This window comes from Rattus norvegicus, chromosome 8 (assembly GCF_021556685.1).
Source record: "Rattus norvegicus strain SHRSP/BbbUtx chromosome 8, alternate assembly SHRSP_T2T, whole genome shotgun sequence".
NCBI lineage: Eukaryota > Metazoa > Chordata > Mammalia > Rodentia > Muridae > Rattus > Rattus norvegicus.
In genome coordinates, this window is record NC_141541.1 from 83,407,554 (window position 1) to 83,430,851 (window position 23,298).

Consider the following 23,298-nt stretch of genomic DNA (forward strand, 5'->3'; position numbering starts at 1 on the left):
CCAATGAGCCCTGTGCGTGGGGGTCCCTGCAACACAGATAAGCTGCCCTGGCTGTGTGGAGGAGAGGACAGACATGCATCTCTTTCCTTCCCCCACCACAGAAATGATCTCACAACCTAGTGAGAGGAAGAAAAGCTGGTGGACAACAGGCAAGTCTTGTTTAGGGAAAAGCATGAAGGAGGAACTCTGAGGTTTGGGAACTCTGACTAGGCTGTGTGAATAGTCACCACCTTCTTCAGCCATAATCCTCCTTGTCAGATGTTTAGGTGAGATGACCTCAGGGAGTTTGTCTAGGTTTAATATAATGTCCCTCTATTAATAACTCCTTTCTCAGATGTTTCCCTGGACATATCTACTGAGAAGTTGGGAAGGATCTAGCCAGACTTTAGAGAAAGTGTGTTCTCATCTTAGTAATGGCTAATGGCTATGCAGAGTGAGTGGTGGTCCTGGAGGTACGCTATGCTTGCCAGCTAACCTGGAAAGGTATATAATGTCTTTCTGCTAACTCAGGTTGTGGAGTTCAGGTGTCTACCAGGTATTCTGAATGGCTCAGGTCAGAGGAAAAGCCTCAGGTTACATACATAATGCATGGCACAGTAAATTCTGTTAGCCTCTCAGGCTTTGACAGTGCTTTCGTTACTCTTAAATTACTTTCAGAGCCATTTAGTTGCTAAAAGGCAGTGGGAAAGGCTTGTTGAAAATGTGAGGCTCTTTAACTTCTGCAGTTAAGAAAACTAGGCTTGGGTCAGCAGTGGTAATGCCCACCTTTAATCCCAGCACACAGGAGGCAGAAGCCAGCAGATCTCTGTAGTTTAGCCAGCCTGGTCTACACAAACAGGCATGAAGGCAAGCAAGCAGACAGGAAGGCAAGTGACTGACAGTAAGGTATGGAGAACAGATGTAACCTGTCCACCGGTAAAAGACAGCCTCAGATTTCCTACCTGCAGCACTTGCATTTGTGTAGGATCTGTGCACAGGGCTGTTGTAGCCTTCAGTTGAAGTGAGGTGTGGGACGAGTTCCATCTACAGCCTGATTCTAAATCAGTTGCAGTGCGGTTGTCCATCACTGTCGACTCTAGCATGTCTTTAATACACAGGTGGAACACAAAGGCCGAGGGAGAGGCTGAGAGCAAGTGGTTAGACCTCTAAGAAAGAGCAAAGGACAAGAGGGAATGAGCTGTGAAGGAAGGGGACGGAGTGTCCAGTGTAAAGGCCCTGAATTTAGAAAGAGCCTGGAGTCTTAGTACTGAAGGAAGACCAGGTACTGTCTCCTCGCTTGAGCTTTTATTCCAAGGGAAGCGGGTGCATCAAACCTCTGGCTGTCTTCCTGCCTCCTGCCACAGAGTTGGCTTTATATAATGTTTACAAACAACACTCACATGCCTATTGCTTACGTAAGCAACAGCAGCACCTCAAGATGAGTACTTTGCTTCCTTTAGACATGGTAGGCAAGATGCAGGAGGGTCATTGGCTTGGTTTGGTTTGGTTTGGTTTGGTTTGGTTTGGTTTGGTTTGAGTATATTTTGAAAGGAATATAGCCCAGCTTGGCCTTGAACTCCCTACATAGCTAAGAATAACCTTGAATTCCGGATCTTCCTAAATCCTAGGATTACAGGCGTGGCTTGCTATCCTTGGATGTTTATATGGTACTTTTTTTCTTTTCTTTATTTCGGAGCTGGGGACCGAACCCAGGGCCTTGCACTTGCTAGGCAAGTGCTCTACCGCTGAGCCAAATCCCCATCCCCTTTGAGCCAAATCCCCAACCCCAAGCAGTCAGTATTCTTAATTGCTGAGTCATCTCTCCAGCCCTGTTCATATGGTACTTTAAAAAGTAAAACTTGAAAATATTAGGACACGTTTATAAAATGTATTCAAGGTTCAGAGCTGGATAGTTGACATTGCTGCCTGAGACAACACTCCTGCTGCCAGAGTCACTTGTCGGTCTTCCTACATGCAGTGGTGACTAGTGTTTTCTTCTTCCTTATTTATTAAAAAAAATGGAGCTGGATGTCATAGTGGCTAATAATAGCAATTGCTATTCTTGCAGAGGGGCTTTGATTTTGGTTCCCAGCACCTATTTGAGGAGGCTCATAGCCACCTATAATTTCAATTCCTGGGGATCTGGTACCTTCATGTGGCCTCTGAGGGCAGCCATACTACACACACATAAATAAAAGAAAAATAAATATTTTTTTAAAATGACAGTTTTGATTTCTTTGTTGCTTTTTAGAACATTAATTCCAGTCCCTGCTCTGTGTGTACGTTTTAGTTAAGTAAATAGTTTGTGCAGCACAGGCCAGTGCTGGGGATGGAGCCCAGGGCCTTGTTTATACTTTAATAGTCCTCTACTGTTACACCATGTCCCCCTCCCTTTGTGTAACCCAGGCTGACCTTAGACTGCTTGCCCAGTCTTCCTAGATCACAGTTTCTAGTGCTGGGATTACAAGCGTGTGCCACCTCACTGGGTTGACGAGCTCTGTGGAGCTGCTTTCCTTTTTTTTTTTTTTTGGTTCTTTTTTTTTTTCTCCGGAGCTGGGGACCGAACCCAGGGCCTTGCGCTTCCTAGGCAAGCGCTCTACCACTGAGCTAAATGCCCAACCCCTGGAGCTGCTTTCCTTAGTAGACATCTGCTAACATTCTCCAGAACCTAATGTATACAATCTGTCACTGATGCCAGTCCTGTTAATAGAAAGGGCAGGATACATGACGGCGACAGCCATAGGGCTTAGAGTTGTCCCTTACCAACTCCTTTAGTTTCTTTACTGAGCTTCTTAATCTCCAAAATCCTGTCTCACAACATTGCAAAATTGCAGTTGTTTAAAAAACATGTGGGCTGGAGAAATGGCTCGGAGATTGGTAATACTGGCTATTCCTCCAGAGGGCCCTCGTTCAATTCCTGACAACCATGGTTGCTCACAACCATCTGTAATGGGATCGGAGCCCTCTTCTGGTGTGTATGAAGCCAGTGACAGTGTACTCACATATATAACATAAATAAATCTTAAAAAAGAACAGGTAATTATGGACTCTTTTATCTCCTCGGAAAACATTGGTTTATCAGAATAAAAAGGCTTTATTGGTTCTAGATTTTTACAGTTGACCTAAAAGTAGCATGCTTTGAAATAACAGGGCATTAGCAAATCCCAGAACACAACTTTTTTTTTTTATTAACTTGAGTATTTCTTATATACATTTCGAGTGTTATTCCCTTTCCCGGTTTCTGGGCAAACATCCCCCTCCCCCTCCCTTTCTTTATGGGTGTTCCCCTCCCCATCCTCCCCCCATTGCCGCCCTCCCCCCAACAATCTAGTTCACTGGGGGTTCAGTCTTAGCAGGACCCAGGGCTTCCCCTTCCACTGGTGCTCTTACTAGGGTATTCATTGCTACCTATGAGGTCAGAGTCCAGGGTCAGTCCATGTATAGTCTTTAGGTAGTGGCTTAGTCCCTGGAAGCTCTGGTTGCTTGGCATTGTTGTACTTTTGGGGTCTCGAGCCCCTTCAAGCTCTTCCAGTTCTTTCCCCAGAACACAACTTTGATGAACACATTTTATGTAATAATGCTGAGAATAACCACACGTAGGGTATTAAAATGAATTCTTATGCCTGGTCCTAATGCTTATTAATATGTGACTGATGTATGTACAGATGTTATTAGACAAAGTGTTTGTCCAGAAGCTTAGATTAAAACAACCCCTGTTCTAGCTCATTTGAAACAATGTAGTGTGAATGGTGCCAAAAGAACCAACTAGAACATTTTCTTCTCTCTGAGATCTTCGGTTTTGTAAACAAGCTCTGGAGATACTCTGCAAGGCCCTGCTACTGCAGCCCATCTAGGTCACTGTAACCCAGACCTCAGCACAGATGCGGATGCCAATTAGGTCTCTCTGGGTCTTATTATGATTTATATAAAAGTGTGTTTGGTTCCTAATAACAAAGTACTTTTGGGGCTCTTTGGCCACCCAAACCATCTCAACAAACACAGACATTTTGCTCAGCATCTACATGGGAAAGGACCGAATGTGACTGACACCTTGATTTATCTCTAGGCTGTCTCAACAGAATACTAGTTCTCTTTTTAATTTACAAAGAGGCTTAGCTATTTCTATAACTGCTAGCTGTTAAATTTTAACTGTCTCATCTCTCTTGCAACTTAATTATTAAGATGTTCAATGTGACACTGTTTAAGAGACATAAAGTAAGAATAGAAACCACTGATAGTCAGGATCAGCTCCAAGATAAATTTGTTATTTATCTGTGTTATTTGCTGTGCGCACACGCGTGTGTGTGTGTGTGTGTGTGTGTGTGTGTGTGTGTGTGTATGTGTGTGTGTGTGTGTGTGTGTGTGTGTGTGTGTGTGTGTGTGTGAGAGAGAGAGAGAGAGAGAGAGAGAGAGAGAGAGAGAGAGAGAGAGAGAGAGAAACATTGAGCCTGGTGGTACAGGCCTGTAATCCTAGCTGTTCATGGCTGTTCACCATGCTGTGGCAGGAGGAGCCAAGTTCAAGGTCTACCTATCTGCCACAGGTTTACAGAATTCAGGGTCAGGGTAGGCAACATTTTGAGACCCTGTCTAAAAATAAACAAGTAAAGGAGGAATAAACAGGTGTGGTGCTGAGTACCTGTAATCCCAGCAGGTGTGAGACCAAGACCAGAGGGTCACTGAGAACTCAGGGCACCACCTTGGCTACAAGTGAGTTTGAGGCCAGCCAGTGTTATATAGTAAAATTCTGTCTCTCTCCCTCACACACACACACACAGAGAGAACCCACACACACACACACACACACACACACACACACACACACACACACACAGAGAGAGAGAGAGAGAGAGAGAGAGAGAACAGAGAGAGAGAGAGAGAGAACAGAGAGAGAGAACACAGAGAGAACAGAGAGAGAGAGAGAGAGAGAGAGAGAGAGAGAGAACACAGAGACAGAGACAGACATGGAAAGACATAGAAACATGGGGAGAGAGAGACAGAGCGCAAACTGTAGATTCAGTTCAGTCTCCTCTGTCTGTCTGTCTTATCTGACTGTCTGACTTTCTCCCCCTTTACACACAGCTTCTGGTCAGGACAGCTATGTTTAAGCTCCTACATTAGACACAGGAAGAGCTACATTTGGACCCTAGCTCTGTCCACTTGTTTCTGGTTACTTAGGCAGGTAACAAGTCAGTTTTCTCAGGTGTTGGGTAACAACTGTCTTGGGTAAGAGGAGATGGGTATGTAACCAATTGGGTGGTAGCCCCTATGTCTGGGTTCTCTAATATGTATGTATGCCTCCATTGGTTAACATGTACCTTTGAAAGGCCCTTTTTGTTCAGAAAGTATCAATCTTGCAGTTAAAGTATCTTAGGAGTTATTTCTGCTAGCAGGAAGCATAGATAAAGCTTTTTGAAGTTTTTGCATTTGCTTTTGAAGTTCTTGCATTTTTTTATTTGGAACAAATATATTGTTTTTAAAACCATTATAAAAGATGTGCTTTCCTGTCAGTCTCCTTGCACTGGGATAACAGAAGTAACCTCCTGGACTGGACCATGTATGGTGCATACTAATGGGGGCAGGCAGAGACCTAAGGACAGCAGCCAGCCCTTGTGTGTGTCTAGACTCTTGGCTTATGGTTTATGCTGTGTCATTGTCTCATACCCATCACAGCTTTGTTTACTAAGATTAGCACCCAAGGAAAAGCAAGACTCTTTCAGAAAAAGGTAAGGTCCTGTTCAAAGTGTCCTGAAACTGGTGGCAGCACAGGGGAAGAATTTTGCTAAATAAACTTTTTTGGTTGTTTTCATTTTTCAAGGTGGTACACTTCTTGGAAACAGTTATTTATACAATTATACTGACTAAATAAATGTAATATATTCTCTATGAGTTCTCCCATTTTCTTGTTTAGGATGTATGTGTATATTTTTGTGGGGTTTTTGAGACAGGGTTTTTGGGGTTTTTTTTGTTGGTTTTTTTTTTTTTTTTTAATGTGGTTCTGTCATAGAACTTGCTCTGTAGACCAGGCTGGCCTCAAACTCAGAGATCCTTCCTCCTCTGCCTCCCAAGGGCTCTACTGGCTAGTTTTTGTTTGTTTTGGTTTTGGTTTTTGGTTTGGTGATTTTTGTTGGTTAGTTTGTTTTGTTGCTGTTTTGTTTTGAACAGAATATCATAACTTGGCCTAGGCTGGCCTCAAAATCTGATTCCGTTCCTCCTCCTCTGCCTGTTAGGTGTCCACCACACCTGGCTAAGGAATCTTTCTTTATGTGTTGATCCATACTGTATTATCAGTAAGCACCCAGGAGTACTAACCGTTAGTCTCATTGCTCGGCAGCTGTAAGTGAAGGGAACGGTTCCCAGTCCACCTAGGAATTATTAGTATTGTTTTTATTTCCAAGGCACAGTCTCACTCCATAACTCAAGATGACCTGGGTATTGTAATCCTACTGCCTCAGCCTCTGGAACGCTAACATTACATTTGTGTTCTACCATGCTCAGCTGGGTTTTACATGGTTCTTTTATTTTTTGAAAGATAGGAAAGAGTTAATTTTGAAATTAAAATTTATTAATCCAGATTTTTAATGCCTTTCCCTTAGATGAGCCAGTTTTCTTATTTGCGCAGTGAAAATAATACTTCTATTCATTTGTGTTCTATTCATCTCTAGTAGTTTTGGAATAAAATTAAATTACGTGGGATTTAATTCGGCATGTTGCTGGGTGAGCAGTTGTAGTACAGATGTGATACTGCCAGTGGAAGGTCATGGTGTGGTGGAGGAGACCCCTTAAAGCAGTTATTTATCAGCAGCTGTTTACAGTCTAGCTCCAGTACTCAGAGGGTCCTGAGACTAGTCTTGTATCAGGAGTGGTTTAAAGATAAGGAAGCTTTAGTGGCTTAGTAACTTTCTATCTCTTAGGTGTTAGTAAATAGAAGATTCATGTTTGGTCTAACTTTAAAGCCTTCTCTTCAGGAGCTCTCCCACTGCCTAATAGAGGAGCCAGTAATAGGGTCACATTTAACTCTTTGGTCGTGTTTACTTATATGTTATAAACCCCTGGGATCTGGATGCCTCCTTGGGGTAGTAATCTTGTGGATTCTGGGACTGTTATGAAACTGCTGGGCTGTTTGTAGCTAGCCTCTCATGTAAGACTAGCCTTGTGGTGCTCCTGTGGCGGTGCTCCTTTGGAGCTCAGTAGCCAGTGTCCCATCATGCTGCACTCCCCCACCCAGGACACTCGATAAACAGAGCTCTGAGTAACCAGCAGACTGCAGTGGCTGCTGTGCAGACCTCTCAGCTGCCGCCAAGAGCTCACATGAAAAGGTTCCCTTGCTTTAACATGCAGAGCCCCATGTCCTGGTTGGTGAGATGTTTAGAAAAGCATTTCTGAAGTCAGAAACATTTGTGATCCTTCCCGGTTGTCCCTTAATACCTGAATTGAGTCTCCCAGGCAGCTTCTAGGGACTTGAGGTATAGCTTAGTGACAGAGTGAGTGCTTGGCAAACATAAGGCCCTAGGTTCACTTACCAATACCAGTAATTTAAAAACAAAACAAACAAACAAAAAAAGAGCTGAACAGCTTTACAAGCTGAAGAGGTGTGTTTTCTGTTGATGTTCTCGGAAATGATGTGGACTAGCAAGCATGGAACCTCGTGATTTCAGTACCTTCACTATCCAGGTAATTTTAAGATAGAAGTAAATGAATTTCGGTTGTGTGTCTTGTTCCCTGTAACAAGAGACCTTCTGGTGGAAATTCGTACCCTTACCCCACACTGTCAGGGCTCACTGGGCAGCTTGGGACTTTTCCCTTTTGAATCTTACTTTGACCGCTTACCCTGTTCTTACCTCTAAAGGCACTGGGACTTAAGGGGTCAGCAAGACAGGCCCTGCCTGCCGGTCAGTGCCTTTCTAGAGGAGACTTCCTAGGGTGTGCTGCTGGAGTTCATAGTACCTAAGTCCATGCTGTGTTCACATGGTTACATATTACTATATTTGTACGTTGTTTGTGGGTTTCACTTAAGTGAGAACCTGATTTACTCGAAATAGGAGGTAATGAATGTTTCCCTTTACTTCCCTGCTTTGTCCCGGGTTTTATGTGCAACACTAACAGAGATCAATTTTATCTTACACACTTCTGGTCTTTTAAGAGCGATTAGAGGTACACGTGTTGGGGCCCCGTGTTAGACGTCTTGGTCATTGTCAGTTCACTGTTCTTTCCTTTCAAGTTGCCTAAACACAGCTGAGTTCTTAAGAGGAGCAAAGAAAACATGACAGTGCTGCCAAGTAGACAGGAAGCCGAGCGAGCTAGCCGACCCAGGAGTGAGGCTGAGCACAGCCCCGCGTCCAATCAGCTGAGTGCACTGTTGCTATGTGCGCCCTACTCTCTGCCTTTGTGAGAAGCCTGCACGGGAAGCGGAGCACCCAGCGCTTGCTCCGCTCGCTCACTCTGCTCCCGTGCTTTCCCTCTGCGGCTGACAGTGTAGCAGCTGACAGCCAGAGGCTTCCAGTATGGTTTTCAGTGGGAACAAAGGGCTCCGCAGACAAGGTGTGTAACAAGGTGTTTCCAGTGGCTGTGTTGTTGTCCCGTCTGGGGTGGTTGTTGATTGTACTGCTAACCGGTTTACATGGATTTGTAATAAACAGGTCGAGGGATATGATTGGACTTTGAGAGTCATGGGACATAGGGAATCGTCCTTTGCTTCAGATAGCCTGTTTTCTTTGACCAGCATTGCCTGAAGGATTATTAAAATGCTAATCTGAACAATGAGTGGGAAGAAAAGAAACCAGATACAGTGTTCTCACTTTAACGAGGAAAAATGGGATAGAAATGAGAGCACTGAGGAGGGAGTGTGGTTAGCCAGAAGTGTTGCTGTGTGCACAGAAGAGATTTTAAAACAAAGGCTGCCAGGAAATGTTTTGAAAATCTGTAATATATGTTTAGTTGAATTAATGATTTCTGAGTGAGACCAAAACTGTCAGGGATTAGCTTTAATGGATTTGACAGGAAGGTATGCATGCTGCCCAGCCATAATGCACTTATGAAGATGCGCCCCAAAATTATGCTGTCTCTTAATTATTGGGTCTCTTGACTACTTTTGTGCAGTTCAGAGAAAAGACAGTGATGTAATTCCCCAGTAAACCTGTTAAATGGCTATAGAAAAGAAAGCAAAAGATTTTGAAGCCAACCCACAAATGTTTACAATAGTATTCTAAGACTAAAGTTGGGCTCCAAAGTATAGTAATTCACACTTGATGAGCTAGTTGCAAATATTAAAAAATATTAATTAAACCACACTGATTTAGTAATTGAACCAGGTAGAAGGTACAGTTTGAGATCTGAAAATTCTGGCCTAATAACAAGGGTTTTCTTGTTGTTGTAGCTGTTGTTGTTGTTGGTGGTGGTGGTGGTGGTGGTGGTGATGATGATGGTGGTAGTGGCAGTGGTGATGGTGGTGGTTTTTCTGTAGCCTCTCTGGGCTTGTACTTGCTCTATAGACCAGACCGGCCTTGAACACACAGAGGTCCATCTTCCTCTGCCTCCCAAGTGCTGGGATTTAAGGTGTGCACCACCACTATTTTCTTTAATACTATGAAATTAGAATTTATATAATTGGCATAGATGATGATTCTTTTAAGCTAATTAAAGCAGGGGACTTAAATTAGCATGTTTGCCATTTCATGAGCAGTCAGTGCTGAGCCGTAACGAGTACAGGGTCAGTTGTGGTTTGGCTCGTTTGTGGTACCAGGGATCAGACCCAGGCCTTGTGCATACTACAGAGGCACCCTGCCTCTGAGCTACCTTGTGAACCACCACATTTTCTTTTATATAGCTGTGTAAGTCTGAACTTCCTAATGTTTACAAACATTATTCTCTGGAATTGTATTTTTTTTATTCTTTTCCAAAAAGTCCTTATAATTAGAAAGTCAAACCAACCAGTGTCAGGCATTTTTGATAAGTGAGGAAAAGATATTTCTTTCCTTTGTATGTAACTCAAAATATGTCCCTGCTTTTGTGCCTTTTGTTGCTTACTTTTAACAATACAGATAGATAGTATTTGTGTCAGGGTAAGAACTCGCTCAGTATGGTGGCACACTCCTGTAATCCCAGCACTTGAGACACTTTGACAAGAGGATCACAAATCAGAGGCTAGCTTGGGCTACAAAGCCAGACCCTGTGTTTAAAAAAAGAAGACAGTGACCACACAGAGACAGTCTGGTGGTTTTTTTCTTTTCTGAGCTCTTCTTATCCACTGCTAACTTCATTTTCTCAATTATACAATCACAAACCCCAAAGCTTTACTTAAAATGTCTTGCTATCCGGTTCTCTTTGGTTTATCCATAATAATTCATTGAACTGAGCGCAGGCTGTTTTTCTAGGCTGTAAAAGATGGGGGAACACAGAGCTGCAGACAGAGAGCTGAACACCCTCATTGGTCACACAGGCTTGCTGTGTTAAACAGGGGTATTCTTGGCAGAACCTTCCACTGAGTCCTTGTTGGCATCTGACGATTCCTTTCGTAGCCGAGAAAGAACTCCTGTTGGCTGTCAGAATCTCAGGGCAATGGATGTTACAGTAGCCTTCTAGCTGGTTCCACTCTGAGTTTATTACTTGATGGTAGGCATCCCCCTGTCTTCTGTGTCAGATCTGTAAATCCTCTATCTGCCTTTGTACTTTGCTTTATTGAGGCAAACAGTTCTACTTATCAAGTAAAGTGACATAGAAATTTGCCTGTATGCTTTGAAATCTGTACTCTGTGACATGTTAATACACCTTACTTACCATCTCTAAATTCTGTTCTCTGTTGTTGGAAGAGGAGCATATGATGGTAGCTCTGGGGCTTATACCCAGGGCTGTGGACAAGCTAGGTAAGTCCACTGCCACCAAGCCGCTTCTCCAGCCTGGCTCCTCAGGACCAGGTGGGCACCAATCTGGTGGACTTTTTTAGTCTCTGTGAGATCATTTATACTTAGGTGTCACCATAGATGTTTGCTTCTTCATCCTGTAAATGTCCACTTAAAAGCTGCACGATAAACTCAACTCTTAACCTGCAGAAATCTTTGCTTATCTGTAGCCTAAATCTAAGAAAAGATTGCTTTCCATAGTCAGCTAGGGTAGGGCAGGTGGAGTTTACTCTTTTATTTTTTTATTTTGATCAGCTATTTTCTTCTCCCAATCTCTCCTCTCCTCTCCTTTTCTCTCCTCTCCTCTCCTCTCCCCCTACTCTTTCTCTGAATATATATATGAATATATATATATTATATATATATTCTGCTTCTTATTTTTCTCCTTTGAGACAGTGTTTTTCTGGATGAACTCTGAGCTCATATGACCATCCTATCTCAGCCTCCCATAATGGAGACCAGCCTCCAGCCTGGCAGCTCCCAGTCTGTTGCTGGGCACTTTCCCACATGAATTGTGCTACATAGACTTGACACTTAGTAAGAACATAGTACATCTTATTTTAGCCTTCAGACGTCACTGTGGAAAGTCAAAGACTGGAGAGGGGAAAATATACCTGCTAGTGATATTAATTGGGTCTGGTTATATAATCCTCTATGCCAAGACTGTTATGAAAGTGGCAGGAGAGGACTATTCATAGGGAGCTGGAATTATTACCTTCTTGTTCTCATTCGGAGATTCTGAACATCAAAGGAAATAATGGTGCATACTGGAACAATAAAATTACAAATTATAAGAAGAAGTCAAGATAGCATATAAAAAAAAGAACCAGTTAAGCCTCAGATTTTGCTAGGAGTTTCCTGTGTGGCATAAGAGGGAGGGAACTGCAGCAACTGGAGATGTGTGTGTGTGTGTGTGTGTGTGTGTGTGTGTGTGTGTGTGTGTGTATTCTTCCATTCTCTAAGTTGTATCACTAAATGCATGGCATTAAGATTAGAATTTGAAGTTTGGCATGGTGGTACAGGCCTGGAACCTCTGGGGGCTGAAGCAGGAGGATTCAACACCAGCCTGGACCACATATAGTGATACAGTAGTGGTAATGATTTGGCCTGTCTTCCTGTGGTACTTGGGATCTCAGGAGTGCCAGGGCAGGCTGTGGGCAGCAGCCCTCTTCTTCAGTAAAGTGATTCCAGGCTGTGCTGGGGTCTCAATGAAAAACTGCAGAAGTGCCCAGATTACTCAGTGATGTACCACAGAAATGCCCAAATGTGAACATGTTAAGTTTTTTCAGAATTAGGGAGATTTCAAGTTTATTTTATGACCTTGCCCCAAGCTCTACATTTATAGATATAATACATTTCTCCATTTCTGAGTTGTGTCATGCTTTGGAAAGAAATGTGAGGATTGGATCAGGAATAAGAGACAGAGATGAGGACTGTCAGGTGGCAAACGGTGTGCTAGAGAGTGAGGGAAGTCAGGAAAGGGAAAGGAAGGCCATGTTGAGAGCAGCCTCCTGCCATGTGGACACCCTGCTCATGCTGAACTGCTTTGGCCTCCCTGCTAGTCTCTGGGTAGTAACTTGTTTCTGGCTCCTCTTGGGGTTCCTCAGCAGGAAGTTAGCAGGGGCAACCTTGTCACTGCTCCCCATGTTAACAAGCAGGGACAGCCAGCTGTCTGGGATCCAGACAATGAATATCACAAATAAGATGATTAAGACTGTCTCAGAGTGCAGAAATTTGCAGAACAGAAATTGGGTGGTACTATGAGGCTAAATTTTGAAAATTCAAACTTCCAAGTGAAAATGGTCAGAAATGCTTGGAAATGATCTTTCAAAATATCACTTTAATTCATACACAAAATTTTTAATGACTACAGTATTTTCATTGTATTGAGCTATGATAATTTTTATGGGCACGATTTAGTCTGGGTCCCAACCTATATTTTAATATTAATATTTCTCTCTCTCTCTCTCTCTCTCTCTCTCTCTCTGGGGGGGGGTGTCAAACCCAGGGCCCTGTGTGTACAAAGCAAACACTCCACTACTGAGCTAACCCCGCCTTAGTGCTCAGACAAAGGAAGCTGATGCTTCTCCTCAGACCCCCTCCTTACTTCTGTCTGTAAGCCCTGTTAGATGTGTCTGAACCACCCAGGGATCACTTTACACCCAGTGAGAAAGAGCACAGGAGCCTTTCAGAAGCTGTGATCCCAGAATTTGGGAGTCTGGAGCAGGAGGATTGCCACAAGTTCAAAGTAAGCCTGAGTTTTGTAGCTAGTACTAGGTCCTCTTAGGCTACTTAGCAAGATCCTGTGACAAAGAACAAACTGAAACTACAAAATCAGGCATTAGGGGTACACACTTGTTATCTTAGCACTTGGGGTAGTGGCAGGAGTAGAAGGTCATCACTGGCTGCATGGTGAATTCAGAAGCAGCCTGAACTGGATGAGATGTCTTAACAACCAAAACCATGCTGAGGAACAGAGAGTAAAGTCAATTGCCACTCAAATAGTAATCTCTGAGTCTGGAGTTCCCAGAAGCTGGAAAGCTGGGCACTGTAATGCATGTCTGCCGCTCTTGGGACATGAGGTAGATGCGTGGACTAGCTGGTGTATGCAGCAGAAAACAGCAAAAGGGAAGCCGAAGCTGAGAACCGGCATCTAAAGTTGACCTCTGACCTCCACATGCACGCTGTGAAATGGTTCTTCCATACTCACACTAATGTACACACATATGCAAATGCACACACACCCATATATATTGTATAAACCATGCACACAGATGCACACAGATATAAAATTTAGGCTTAAGACAAATTGAATAAAGCTTTCAGAGCGTGCACATGAGCAAAATATTGAAATCTGAGCTTCCGTGTGGTTTTTGGAGCTTCAGAGGAGATAGTGGCATGCACCAGAGAGTCCTTATAATGACGGCCTTTGCAGGCCGTTCTGGTGAAACTGTCCTGAACTGACTCATGCATTCTGGATTGGCTACGGCAAAGAAACAAGCACAGGAAAATCAGCTTGGAACAGCTCTGAGCTGAAGGCTGGGACTTCTGGACACCTGGAGGATACTTCCTTTGGCCTTAGGCTGCCATTTGGACTTGGTAGAAATGGTCCTGTTATAGAAATGGGGACCTACTGTCTGAATGTCACCTCCCTCCATCTTTGTTAAGGACAGCCCAGCTGAGCTGCAGTCGCTCTGTGGTAATTAGGAGCATGTCTGTATCCCATCATCTTTTGCCTTTGGCCAGGCGGTTTAGGTTTCCCGCATATAAACACACTCAGTGGAAACTGGGAAGGCTGAGAGTGCTGAGGAGTGAAGGGTCACACACATGGCAGAGGCATGAATGTTGAAAGGACAGGGTGTGTTTTCAAGACCAGCCTGTGTTGTAACCGTATTCCCACGAGGTAAAAATGCAAGACTAAATTAGGTTAGGCTTAAGGTTAATTTTGGAAAGTTATATGCCAGTTATCAGGGATTAGTAAGGCTGGAACAAAACTAAACAGAACTAGAACAGTAGACAGTCGCCTTTTTAGCACACACTATTCCTCTGAGTTAAACCTGGAGCTTCTGAAAGGGGGTGGGGGGCTCTTGCTTTCTTCTGTGACAGTGTTCTCTCAACAACTGCCTCCAATGTCTTTCTATGTGGGCTGTGGAATGAGAAGACCCGGGCATCATGAATGTTTCCACAAAGGGCAGTGAAAAGAATAATACCTTCTGTGTGAGGCATTTCTGTCTGAAAGTGTGCTATCTGAAGGCTGATGCTTTCTGTGGAACACAGAGAAGTGTTTTGAAGTGGGCTTAGTGCAGAGAAGAAGGCAGTGAATAAGAACCGGTAGCCCCAGGACAAGCCCAGGCTTTTACAACATATGGATGAAAGCATAATTCTGTAGCCCAAATTTTAAGGAGGAAAACTGTATCCTTTAGGATACCAGTGGATTTCCTGAGTGACATCAACTAGCTGTAACTCTTATGGGAGCTTCCCTGATGCCCTTCTGTTTCTTCATGCTTTGATGTGTCCCTGTTAACTCTCATCACAAATGAAACCAATCCTTGCTATCCTTACAAGGTGGCCTCTGTTGGCAGTGGTGATAGTGGCTTGGTCCTCCCCCTAAGAGGTGGTGATGGTGGCTTGCTCCTTCCCCTAGGAGGCAGTGATGGTGACTTGCTCTGTCTTTGCTTTCTTTAAGAAGAGCTGAATTTTACTGGTTGTTTTTGACACCTAAACATTAAGTTCCTCATTTACACTCCAGTCTTCCAGCTAGTTTTTCAGATTGAGTTCAGAGGGTTTTGAGCCTTGCTCACCACCAACTCCTTATGTAAACATGCAGTAGACTGTAAAAGCTTGCCCAGGCTTATGAACTTCTAGGAACTAGGAAGAGCTCTCTGCCTTTCACTCTTGTGTTAGAGACTTCAGGAGTGATTGCCTAAAACAGTTTGCTTATTTTAAAATGAATGTTTCTTTTTCCCATTAAAGGGGACTATATTGATAGAATAGAAAATAGATGGCTATTAAAATATGAAGAAAGTGAGAATAATAAGAATTATTATTTGGAAAGGCAAATGGGAAACATTTTATCACTTAAATCAAAACTAAGCTAAAAGTAAGAAGAAAACAAAGCAGGAATTAACACTGACCAATCAAGAACCCGTTCCTGCCAGACACTGTACCCAGATAGCTGGACTACTTAGTGATGATCCCAGCCAGCAAGAGGGCCCAGCAGATAAAGGGCTTCTGTCCATTCCTGAAAGCCTGACATCCAGAAGTCATGTAAAGATGGAAGGAGAAAATTAACTCCATAAGGTAATCATCTGACCTTCATGTATATAACATACAGTGTGCACAAATATACATACACGTTCACACACATGCATACACACATACACTCAGGCACATTCATACACACATTGCATTGACATGCTTAGACATATACACACATGTGCACAGAGGTGTGCACACTACACACAAGCACACATACAAACATGCACACTAAAGGTGTGTTTTATTCATGTTGAGTTTATGAAGAAGTACACAGTGCAGTGAGGTCTTCCGAAGCCAGTCCAAGCTGCAGAAGAGGACACAGGCTTCAGATGAGATAGGGAGACATATAGAAGAACTGTGTGTATGAGCTGAAGTGGAGACCACCTTCAGGCAGGTCTCATTATGTAGCCCGAACTAGCCTTGAGCTACTCATCCTCTTGCCTCAACTTCCCAATTGCTGGGATTACAGGTGACCTTGACAGCACCCAGCCTATAGCATATTTTTTGATATTCATAGTGTGATGAGTTTTTTCCCTTCCAAAGAGAAATTGTGTTAGGAAATAAAAAGGGAATGTCTTCTTGCAAGAGCAGCTTTTAAGCACAGCTTGATCCCCGTATGTGCTGTGAGGAGTTTAACCTTAGGACTCCCCAGCAGGTGTCTTAAGAGGCACTCATAAATGGTGAGATCGAAGCCTCTGTGGTTTCTAGATGTCAATTGAAGTGGTTTTGATCACTAGCTATAGTTACAGGGAACCACCAGTAAGTTCATGAAGCATCACAAAAGCAGGATTGGGGTGCTAAAGGATGGGGTGCTGTTCTGATGCACAGGAGGATGAATCAGCTCCTACTACCCAGGCCGCCATGGTGCAGCTCATGAGCCCTGTGCAAGGGAGCGCTGGAAACAAGAGCACCTCAGCAGCTGAAGTGACCTAGACAGATGCAGTGAGAGAAGATGGGGTCCGTGTGTGGTGGTACACGCCTTTGATCCCAGCACTCCAGAGGCAGAAGCAGGTGTATTTCAGTCATCGAAGCCAACCTGGTCTACATAGAAAGTTCCAGAACAGCCAGGGATACACAGATCCTGTCTCAAAACAAAGCACTGAATAAAGAGAAGAACAGGCTGGGGTTTAGGTTTTTCACCCCATGTCTCATTGCTGCACTTCAGGCATCCAGTGCTCCAACTCTCCTATAAATGGTCGTAGGGAAGATATAAGAAATTACTGGAAATAGAGCAATCAGTTTACCACATAGTTGGCAAACTGGGGACAAAGATGGAAATGAAGTGCAGCTCAGTCTTAAGTTTCAAGTCACAAAGTGCAAACAGGCAGCTGCGGTTGGGCCCAGACCTCCACTCCAGCTAGCACCCTGTGATTATTTTTAGTTTGTTGTGGTAGATGTAGGGTCAGCCTGTGCCTGTGGCCAAAATGGTATTAAAAACAACAGATGGAATGGTGGTGTCTATGATTGCAAAGGACTGGAGCTGGAAGAAAGAAACCTGTCCAGTTTCACACACCTTTGTTGTCAAAGGAGTAGGCTGAGCGTCAGAGGGTTTGACCTTCCCTGAGGACCCCGGGCTTCATGATGGTGGAGCCTGGCAGGTGTCTCTGGAGCAGCATTTCCCATGGTGCCTTCAAGCTTCTGAGCATTTTCACTGGGATTCTGGTTTTCGGTTGTTTTGTATTTTTTGAGAGGTCTGTGAATTTCATGATATGATACAACTACAAATACTGATCTAAAGATGTGTCATTTAGGGAGAAGGCCTGGTGAGGCATCACAACCCAGGAATCCCCAGCACTCCGTAGATGGAGGCAGAAGGATCAGGGGTACAGGTCAGCCTGGGTGGCATGAGACCCCGTATCATAAATGTTAATTTAAGGGGAAAGAGCTGAGTGTGAAAGTAGAATGTGGACATTAAGCAGACTGGCACACTTCAAGATATATTTTGAACTAATGAACAGGAAATAATAACTGTTTAATCATAATAGCTGTGGACATTTGATTATAATTCCATTTATATGTGATTTGGCTAGTCTCAAGCCAGTCTAATCTGGTTCTAGGAAATAGTTTATGCGTGACTGCCAGAGGTTGATTATAACAGTGATAGTTATCTACTAAACCTTAATTAAGAGTGCTGCTTTGGTCTTTAATCCTGGAGCTCAATTGATGTATTTAGCTGAGGACCCCACTTCCGGCCTTCACCACTCTAAAGGGCTGATAGGGCAGCTGGGATGGTGTTTGAAGAGAAAAACTGGAGAAAGTGTGGCTTCTGTTCCTACCAACCTGAATACAAAGTGATGCCTTAGAAGAGAAACTGACAATTAAGCTAAAATGTTCCATTGTAAACGATTGCTCTATGGAACAGTGTGTAAACAGGAATGAATGAACCCCTTGAGTAAGTGGATGGTTAGTAGATGCATGTGGCCTGCCTCAAGTCATTGCATTGCTTGAGGAAGGCTGTGCTGCCTCTTGGCAAATGTTGCTGGATTGTCTCATTTTCTTTTAGAAAACTTGTTCGTTTTTTATTTTATGTTATGCATAGGAATGATTGCCCACATGCATATCTGTGCACCACACATGTGCCTGGGGCCTACATAAGCCAGAGGAGGACCTTGTGTCCCAGAAACTTGAAATAGTTGTAAGTCACCACGTAGGTACTGTGGCTGAACCTGGGTCCTCTGAAAGAGCAGCCAGTGCTTTTAACCACAGAGCCATCTCTCTAGCCCCAGAAAACCCATCCGTTCACACTTCTGACCCAGGGCACCATTGTTTTAGAATTGGTAATTCTCTATCTTGTGGAATACAGGTATTTTGATTTTATGATGGAGACCCTGCAGTAGCGTTGCGCTGAGGTTCCTGGTTACTTTCAGCCTTAAGCCTTTCTGTGTTTTTACTGAGGGCTGGCCTAAGGTCCACAGCATAGACAGACCCTCTCAGCATCTGTTCTAAAATGCCTTCTCATTTATAATTATGATGAAAGTGAAAGTTAAAACACTTAACTTTTAACCCTCTTTTTGTAAACCTGTGCTTTTGCTTAGGAAGAGAAATAACAGCATCTTTACAGTAGTTTCTCAATCTAGAAACTTTGCATGCTTATTTAACTTTTTACTCCACCCTTTTTTTTTAATTTATTTTTTAAGATTTTATTTTATTGTATAAGTACACTGTAGCTGCCTTCAGACACACCAGAATAAGGCATCAGATCTCATTACAGATGGTTGTGAGCCATCATGTGGTTGCTGGGATTTGAACTCAGGACCTCAGGAAGAGCAGTCGGTGCTCTTAACCACTGAGCCATCTCTCCAGCCCCCTTTACTCCACCCTTAATGCTACTTTCCCCCTTCATTTTGATGACACTCTAGCTTAGCCTCGGCTTGCGCAAACTCACTATAAAGCTGAGGGTAGCCTTGAATTCTTGGTCTTTCTGTCTGTATCCTAAGTGCAAGGATTGCAGATATGAGCTGCCATGCTTAACATACCTTTACACATTATTTTAAAAGCATAAGAAATATAAAATTATATTTCTTTTTAACTGGGTAAACATCATGTGTTTTGCTAAATAAGATTCTTTTTAAAAATCTCTTTAGCAAAAATTAACATCTATATTGTTGTTGATTTTGTCGTTACTTTGGTAAATATTATTTGTCTGTGACTTTAGAAGCCTTAGAGCCAGATAGGTCTGAACATGTGTTTGTTTGATTTCAACCACGTCCCAGCTTGTTAAGCTTTGGTTTCAGACATTACAAAAATGCTACATAATGTTTGAAACAAAATTAAAACAAGACAGCATGTCATCAGATAGAAACTGATTTCTTCTCACTTCCCTTTTCTGTTTCTCGGACTAAATAGCATCAACAGGCTGAATGGCATCAACAGTTTGACATGTGTACCACCAGTCTTTCTACCAACGTAAACTCATGTTAATTTGTATGCCTTAGGACTCCAAAAATAGGGCCATACTGAATATACGCCACCAGCCTTGCCTTTCTGCGCAGAGCAGCGACTGCGTCCGTGGAGACCACCTCTAACTGTAGCATGGTTTTCTGATGTAGGAATACACTAGTACTGACTTGTTTTTGAAGCAGATTTGCATAGGTGTTAGCAAAAGGACCAGGGCCCTGTGCTTGCTGGGCACATGCTGTATGGCTGGGCCACACTGCCAGCCTTGCTCATTTGGCTGCATATTGTAGGAAATAAACGCGTCATCACCCAGGTTCTTGGGTTACAGTTGGAGCACTATGTCAATATATATGGCACAGCAGCCCTAGATGTAAAATGTAAATGTCTAAGTTCAAATATTAGAAATAGGTGATGTAGGCTTGACCAGAAGTGGGTTTTTATGGTTTCTTTGTAAGTTTCACATCATCACCTCAACCCCACACACCACCCTATCCCTTCGGATGGCCCTATGCCCTGGCAACTACCCCCAAAAGAAAATAAACAACAAAAGATTAACAAAACAAAGCACAGGAAGCATCTCACTGTGGAAGCCGTGGTGTGTCACAGTGTGTCCCACAGTATACCCTTTTGACCACATATCTTTTCTTGCGAATGTTCCTTGCAATGAGTCATTGGTCTGGTTCAAGGCCTCTGGCTTCTGCTACTCTGTCAATGCTGAATCCTTACCAGGATTCCTTTCAGTTATCCTTTTGTTGCCCTGTGTCATGGAGATCTTGAAAGTTTGGATCAGACCCACCTTTTTACACACTTCAGCAATTCATAAATGAGGTAGATTTTTGGGGTGGGCCAACTCAAAGTCCTAGATCTAGGCCTGGGTTGGTCAAATCTGCCACCTCTCCCACACCTGTACCACTAGGGGAGCTCTCCTAAATTGCCCCAGCCAGCTCACGCAGTGCTACAGCTGGCTTGAGGCAGAGGCAACTCACTTGTCCCTGTGCCTCCAGAGCCAGCTCTATTACGCTGCTGCTCAGTGAAGTGCAGGGCCTGCTGTCCTGAGTGCTGTAGCCTAAGAGGGGCTGGGACGCTCTCCATCTACCTCTCACACCCTGCCTTCACCATCAGGGCCAGCTCCGCCCTGTTTCCCAGGTGAGGTGTAGGGCCTGCAGTGCAGTGGTGGGGTTTTTTGTTTTGGTTCATTGTTGTTGTTTTGGTTTGGTTTTTGTTCTTGTTATTTTAATATGGTGCCTCATTTAAATCTACATGAATAACTTTCTAGTACAGTTGATCTTGTATTGAAGTTTAAATGTAATTGGGAAACTTTTATTTTTATTTGCCAAATTAAGCAATCATAATTAGAATTTTATATGAAGTAAATGGCCTCTCCATTACCTGTCTCATTGCCCCCAAGTTTAGGATGTTATTTTGTTTTTGTAAAGAGTGAAGTAAAGTAACTGTAAACATGTTGCAGTTTGTTGCAGTTTCCTCTCCAACCCGAATCAGCCAGTACAAAGAAACGCAACTCAATTAATATGAAAACAATCTAGCGTCTAGATTGGGCAGATCAACCCTACACTGTCCTATTCCTAGCTCCCAAATCCCTCATCCCTTGCACATTTTATTTGCCAGGTCTCCAGCTTCTTCTCCCACAACAACTCTCCCCTCGCTTCTTTCCTTTTTTCTCCCCTGACTCCTCCCCCTCCTGAGTCCTCCCCCTCCTAACTCCTCCCCTCTCCTGACTCCTCCCTCTGCCCAAATCTCGAGCTCTTGCCTTTATTTTACAAATTCAGAGAGAACTCCAAGGCAAACCACAACATTTCCCCCTTTTTGTCCAGTTAAAAAAACCTTTTCCCTATACATATGTGAACTAAGTATTATTACCATTCTGCAATTTATAAAACCAACAATACACTCATCACCCAGTCCATCAATTTTGTTCATTAACCATGTCATCTATACTAAAAACTATACCTGACTATATCCTGGTTCTAGATCCTATGCCACCTGAAAACCACCCTAACAGATTTATCATCTTTCTCAATACTAAACCGCTTGGGTTGTCTATGAGACTACCAGTCTCCAACCACATCAGAAATCCAAGAATGATTAATATTACCTGAAAATATGGGAAGCACAAAACATGGCTTCCAAGCTTAGCCAATTTATAGAGACTGCTGATCACCTGGACAGTCCCCCTATTCCTTAATATGTCGGAGCATCAGTCTTCAGCCTTCTGGCCCAGGATCATCTGACAGACCTTTGTAATGCAGATTTTGAAGGGCTGATCACCCTGCCTTGGCAGAGATTATCAGTCGACTATTCTGCATAATTTGTCCTTTTCTGGACAGTGTTTTGTCTGTAGATGAATTGAAGCAATTTGCTCAGTGGCTTTGTCACCACGATTTGAGCAACTCCATTGATGCTCAATTTCTTCTTCGAGTCTAAGGGGTCCTATCAGGGGCAGACAGGTCTCTAGTCAAATGATCTAGATGAAGAAATGTCCATAAACGGGTTATTCTGTGGACTTCTGACGCCCTTGAAGATTTCCTATCTACATAGGCATTTCTGAACTGTTAAGCATAGACTACTGTTGGCCCTCTCTAATCGAAGTATTTCCAAAACCCATCTAAACTGACTCAGAATCATGACTTTGCTATCTGGTCTTTAACTGGTACTGGTTAATCAACTAAAAATAATGTATAATAGCAGTTATAGGACTGGGTCTAAGACTTGTATTCTTAGATGCATAGTGGAGGCACAATGCTTATGTTAAAGTAGCAATATTAATCTCAATTATAAATCAATAAGAAAGTATACCAATGAAAACCTCGCATTTGTGTAAAATGCATTCTATACCAATGAAAAGATTGCAGCTTCAACTTTGTATCAATTACAAACATTTCTATCAATGTAAGATATAGCTGTAAAATTTTGTTTAAGAGTAAGCTAATCTATCCTTGTTTGTCTATTTCCCTAACTTCTATGTATTACTATATCACACCCCCCCTTTTTTTTAAACTAAGAAGGATAGAAAAGAGGAAAGGAAAGGTAGCAATCCCTGAGTTTACATTCTCTAGTTCCCCCTGCCCAAAGCTACATTTGTATAGTATTCCTTAAAAGAAAACATATCCACAGTTCTTAGAATAACCAGAACCATCCACCCAACATAAGGAACTGGGACGGTGATCTTCCTCGTCTGCTTCCAGCTGAATTGGGGCGAAGAATTCCCTTCTGGGGCCCAAGGGGAATTAGGAAGAGTTGGCTTTGTCGAAGTAGAGCTAGCCGGGATTTGCCTGCCAGTCACTCTGTGCTGAGAAAGTTCATCGCTTAGCTGACCTCTTGACTAAGACAGTCTGAAGGGCTGGATAAGTAAGCTGGCCATTCTGGAAAGGTCTGAAAGCAGGCCTTTAAATGAAGCAGCTTCAGTGTCATTGAGGGAGAATCAAACACGAAGTTGGACTGGAAGGTCCCGGAATCTCAGCATCCCAGAGTGTGGATCATTTCAGGGCTGTCTTTCTCTTCTTTCATCCTGCAGCACACAAAACTTTACAAGCATCATATAGTTCTGTAAGCGCATCCACATGGAGTAAGCAGGGTGCACAGCTTAGTTAATAAAGATCAACAAAGAAAGGTGACTGCCTTTCTTCAGGTTAGTTTGATCATATAATCAAACTGTAACATAATTTTGTAATAATTGCAATTTTACAGGATGCATGTAATAACAAGTTATGAGAAATTCATACTCAAAATGTTACTGGCTGTTTATAGACAT

The 23,298-nt window shown here is 43.1% G+C and overlaps 1 protein-coding gene across 15 annotated transcripts in view; it reads left to right on the plus strand.

The window, feature by feature from the left end:
• Atosa (atos homolog A) overlaps positions 1 to 23,298 on the plus strand; it is a 78,008-nt gene that overhangs the window by 13,500 nt on the left and 41,210 nt on the right. For 4 of the 15 annotated variants that reach the window (XR_015626473.1, XR_015626474.1, NM_001436474.1 and 1 more), the window contains 1 exon segment: positions 8,359 to 8,517. Coding sequence is in view for 2 of the 4 variants with exons in the window: in NM_001436474.1 (NP_001423403.1) it covers positions 8,481 to 8,517 (37 nt within the window). In the remaining 2 variants the exon portion in view is untranslated. 15 annotated transcript variants of the gene reach the window in all.